This window comes from Prionailurus viverrinus, chromosome B3 (assembly GCF_022837055.1).
Source record: "Prionailurus viverrinus isolate Anna chromosome B3, UM_Priviv_1.0, whole genome shotgun sequence".
NCBI classification, from domain to species: Eukaryota; Metazoa; Chordata; class Mammalia; order Carnivora; family Felidae; genus Prionailurus; species Prionailurus viverrinus.
In genome coordinates, this window is record NC_062566.1 from 66380000 (window position 1) to 66384925 (window position 4926).

General features: G+C 35.0%; 1 protein-coding gene across 1 annotated transcript; it reads right to left on the minus strand.

Moving 5' to 3' along the window:
* Window positions 1–3253: 3253 nt before the first annotated feature.
* LOC125168547 (olfactory receptor 4K2-like) lies at window positions 3254–4216 on the minus strand. The gene has a single exon (XM_047863666.1). The coding sequence runs from the start codon at window positions 4211–4213 to the stop codon at window positions 3254–3256; it is 960 nt and encodes a 319-aa protein (XP_047719622.1). The 5' UTR covers window positions 4214–4216.
* Between the last annotated feature and the right edge of the window lie 710 nt (window positions 4217–4926).

A 4926-nucleotide genomic window follows, 5' to 3' on the forward strand; every position in this document is an offset into this window, starting at 1 on the left:
GGACACTGACTTGTAGAACATTGTGCATTGTTTTTTCCCTCCTATGCAATCTTGGAATATATTTAAACTTAAAATGAATAAGAAACTTCTAAAATATAATACTTCCTTTGCAAAACACAAACATACAAAGGACAACATTAACTATATAAGTGCACCAAAGATTAATAATTGGCACAAATCCAATATTTTAACATTAGTTAATATTAGGTAAATTGACACATCCTAAACAGTCTTAAAACCATGCCCTTTAAGTTCAGGTAAGCACATCTATTTCCATTCCGTTTACCCTGTCATTTGTGCATATCTAACACAATGGCACTAAGTAATATTTATTAGTTAGTATTGGTTAAACGTTTAATGAATGCCAAGCACTGCTAATTGTGTTACATGTCTTTTCAATTTTCACAACATTCCTAGTGGTTATATAACTAGATCCACATTTTATAGGTGAGAAAACAAAGTCTTAGAAACGTTAGGAATACTTGCTCAAAGTTGTACAACAAGAAAGCGATGCAATTGGAATTCAAGACTGGTCCCATCTAATTGCTAAACATACGTCCCTCAAAAACAGAGAAATAGTTCTTGTACATTAACGTAGTATCATCAGCACCCAGAAAGGACCTTAAACAGAATGGGTGCTCAATAAATAGTCATTGAACTAAAGATTGCTATTTCAGAAGCAGGGTTTATATTTTATTTTACATGTTTATTTGTTTATTTATTTTTGAGAGAGAGCAAGTGAGCAAATGGGGAAGGAGCAGAGAGAGAGGAAGAGAATCCCAGGCAGGCTCCATGCTGTCAGCACAGAGCCCGACATGGGGCTTGATCCCACAAACCATGAGATCATGACCTGAGCTGAAATCAGGAGTCAGACACTTAGCTGACCAAGCCACCCAGGCACCCCAGAAGCAGGGTTTATATTTTAAAACAAAGATGATAATTTTTGCTAATGAATGGAGATGAGACAAAAGGACATTTTTACTTTTTCTTATTTGACTGACTTTATGGCAAGAATAAAGAGTTTATGATTTGGCTAAAAATTAACTAGTATTTTAAACTAGAATGTGGTTTTTATACCTAGCTCCAATACTACATTTCTTCATAAACCTCTGCCACATTATTTAACTTCAGATATTAAATATTTATCTTGAAGATTGTGTTGAATCATGTTGAAACCTTAAAAGTCCAGAATAAATATAAGAAACTATTAATACCATGAATGTCATCATAACAGATTGTTTCCTAAACTATTTCATAAACTTCAATCAATTCAAAGAGATGCAGCCTATCAGTATGTTGTTATTCATAAAAAACACAAAGTATCTGGCAATCTAATTTCTACAACCAGCCTCCATGTTAACAATGGAAAACTGGAAAGTGTTCTATTTGTTTTTCTGCCATATGTCTTAACAAGCTGCAAAGAGACGTCCTAAAACTAGAATGTCAAATTTTGTGAGCTACTGGTTTCACCTGAATGTGGTTATTCTTTAAAGGTATACTACTTAAAAATAAAATGAGTTTTGGGTAAGAGTCTGTGTAGTTGGGAAGGGAAAAGAAAATGACATTTTTGGAGTCTGTTGTGTCCACTTTCCATAAAATGGTCACAACAGACAATTTTTATTATCTTCATATTAGAGATTAAACAGGGTAGAGAGATGAAGTGAAACTCCCAGGATAATACAACTAGGAAATGACAGATCCAAAATTAAATCTGGGGTCTAGGTATATTTAGAGCAATGACTTTTGCCCATTACAGTAATCCAGTCTTGAACCAGCTCTAAGAATTTTCTGTATCTTAGGTTCTTCCACTGTTAGGGAAATGGTTTGGCTAGCTGATTTTCAAAAAATGTCTTGGAATAAAAAGTATGTTTAACACAATCACTAACGTTCATAGCAGCACTCTCAACAATAGCCAAATTATGGAAAGAGCCTAAATGTCCATCAACTGATGAATAGATAAAGAAATTGTGGTTTATATACACAATGGAATATTACGTGGCAATCAGAAAAAATGAAATATGGCCTTTTGTAGCAACGTGGATGGAACTGGAGAGTGTGATGCTAAGTGAAATAAGCCATACAGAGAAAGACAGATACCATATGGTTTCACTCTTATGTGGATCCTGAGAAACTTAACAGAAACCCATGGGGGAGGGGAAGGAAAAAAAAAAAAGAGGTTAGAATGGGAGAGAGCCAAAGCATAAGAGACTGTTAAAAACTGAGAACAAACTGAGGGTTGATAGGGGGTGGGAGGGAGGAGAGGGTGGGTGATGGGTATTGAGGAGGGCACCTTTTGGGATGAGCACTGGGTGTTGTATGGAAACCAATTGGTCAATAAATTTCATTAAAAAAAATAAATAAAAATAACACAATCACTAATAAGCCATATTAGGAAGAATTGTGCTATGTATTTTTTTAAATTAGTTTCATCTTTTCTTCTTCTAGGCTACGTTATGTTGAGAATGAGAGACAAAACTCATACTAAGACTAATAAAGTTTTGTAATGTTTTACTTTGGAAATGACAAACTTGTCATGAATTTAGTAGTTAATTTTTCAAACATTTAGTCTTGAGAGTAAATGAATGCATCATATCTCTGACACTCAGCCAGGTTTTAGGAGAGAATCATATTTTAGTTGTTTACTCTCTATGGCTTAAACTTCACAAATGGCTGTTTAAATATTTATTTGCTATATCAGTTATCAAGTGTGGTAATGATCTATACACTTATTAAGAAACCAGATTGTTAAATTTCAGATCCTCCAAACTGTTCTCTTTTGTTCAAAGTTGACTCAGAAGAATCTCTTCACCATTTGAATTTTCCCATAAAAATATTTCTAATGAAAAATAAACACTTTTAATCAAAGTTCTGCAAGTGGACACCATCAAAGTACCACAAGGCTGTGCAACTGAGTAGGAATGTTCTGGGGTAGAAGACAAGAGAACAGTATTTTATCTCAGGCTTCTCTAAGTTGCTGAGGTATGTTGATAGGATTCATGGGTATATGAAGCCCTGAATTTATGTTTTGATTATATGTGCATTTTTCTGTGAAAATAACCTATAGATTTCAGCAGATTTTCAAATGTTTCTGTAACCTCAAAAGGCTCACAAACATCTCAGTAATTTTTAGACAAGATTATTTCACATCTCTCAACCCTGGCTGCTTCTTTTTGTGAATTTAAACTAAAAGACTTGAAATGAAGATACTAAGTATTGCTATAAAAATAAACTGATGATATAAATCTCAGGAGATTCATTGCACTGGATATCTTGGAGAAGTTTTCCCAAGATTTAGGTATTGGTTACTTAGTTTCTTCTTCACAGCTGTCTTCATTTCCTGGTTTCTCAAAGTATAGATAAGTGGATTCAGAAAGGGGGTAAAGATGGTATAGAAAACAGACAGAACTTTGTCCACCAGGAAGTTAGTGAAAGGCCACACATAGATGAAGATGCAGGGGCCAAAGAACATTAACACAACTAGGAAATGTGCAGTACAGGTAGAAAAAACCTTAGATGATCCTGTGGAAGAGTGGTCCTTGATAGTGACAAGAACAATGACGTAGGAGGTGAGCAAAAGCAGAAAACTTACAAGAGCAATCACACCACTAGTTGAGATCATGAAGATTCCAAGAACATAGATATCTATACAAGCCAGCTGGATGACCAAAGGAAGGTCACAGAAGAAACTGTCTACAACATTAGGACCACAGAAGGGTAAACAGAGAGTAAAAGCTAACTGGCTCATTGTATGCAGGAAGCCCACTGTCCAAGAAGTTACCACAAGCCCAACACACACTCTTTGGCTCATAATTGTTGAATAATGGAGAGGTTTGCATATGGCAATGTACCTGTCAAAAGACATGGAGATCAGCAGCACAATCTCAGTCCCAGTGAAAAGGTGCAAAAAGAAGATCTGAGAAATGCAGCCCTCAAAAGAGATGGTCTTATGCTCAGCAAAGAAGTCCATGATCATCTTTGGAGTGGCAAAGGAGGACAAGCACATGTCAATGAGAGAGAGGTTGCTGAGGAGGAAATACATGGGGGAGTGAAGGTGTGGGGTGCATAGGACTGTGAGCAAAATCAAGCAGTTGCCCAACATAGTTAGTAAATAGAAAACAGAAAACATCACAAAGAAAAAAATCTGGAGCTCAGGAGAATCAGTAAGTCCAAGTAATACAAATTCAGATACTCCAGAATGGTTGAATCCCTCCATGATCTGCAGACTCTGCTCTGCAATGGCAAAATAGGACAAAATTACAGAGCTAGAAAATGTGACACTTCTACAATTACACATGAAGGAATTATGGTATCAATAATTCACAAGAACACTGATTACCTAAAAGCCAACTAATAACTATCTCAGTAAAGATTTTTCCTTTTGGCACAAATTTAACAGTTGCTATCAGATATCACTTCAAATGGACAACTTCTTGACTTTGACCAACATCAGCACATTTTGGGTTATATTCATCACATACCCACACACTAATATTCTGGATACTAAGGAGTTATATAATCCATATTTATAGAGGAAGAATTACACTAAGTGTGCTCTACTTATTATTCAGGTATATAAAAAATTAAATGATGGTTGAAATCTCCAAGCTTTCTGTTAAACAATAACAATAAAAATATGATGATGTCAAATCCATTGTTGAGCACTGGATTTAACTAACAGTTTAACAGAACAATTTCAGAAGACCCATTTAGTGTCTCCTATCAGGGTAATAACTAGTGACCTTCTGTTTTCTCAGCTACAGAAAAAAATCCACTTCCACCCTTACTTTACTTGCAAATTTTCAAATTGTTTTCTCACTATTGATAAGTACTATTCTTAATACTTAAATATATAAATAATAAGTTACTTTCTTGACCCCATTAAACTATTGATAACCAAAAGGTGTACCTATGAGCTTTTCTCAATTT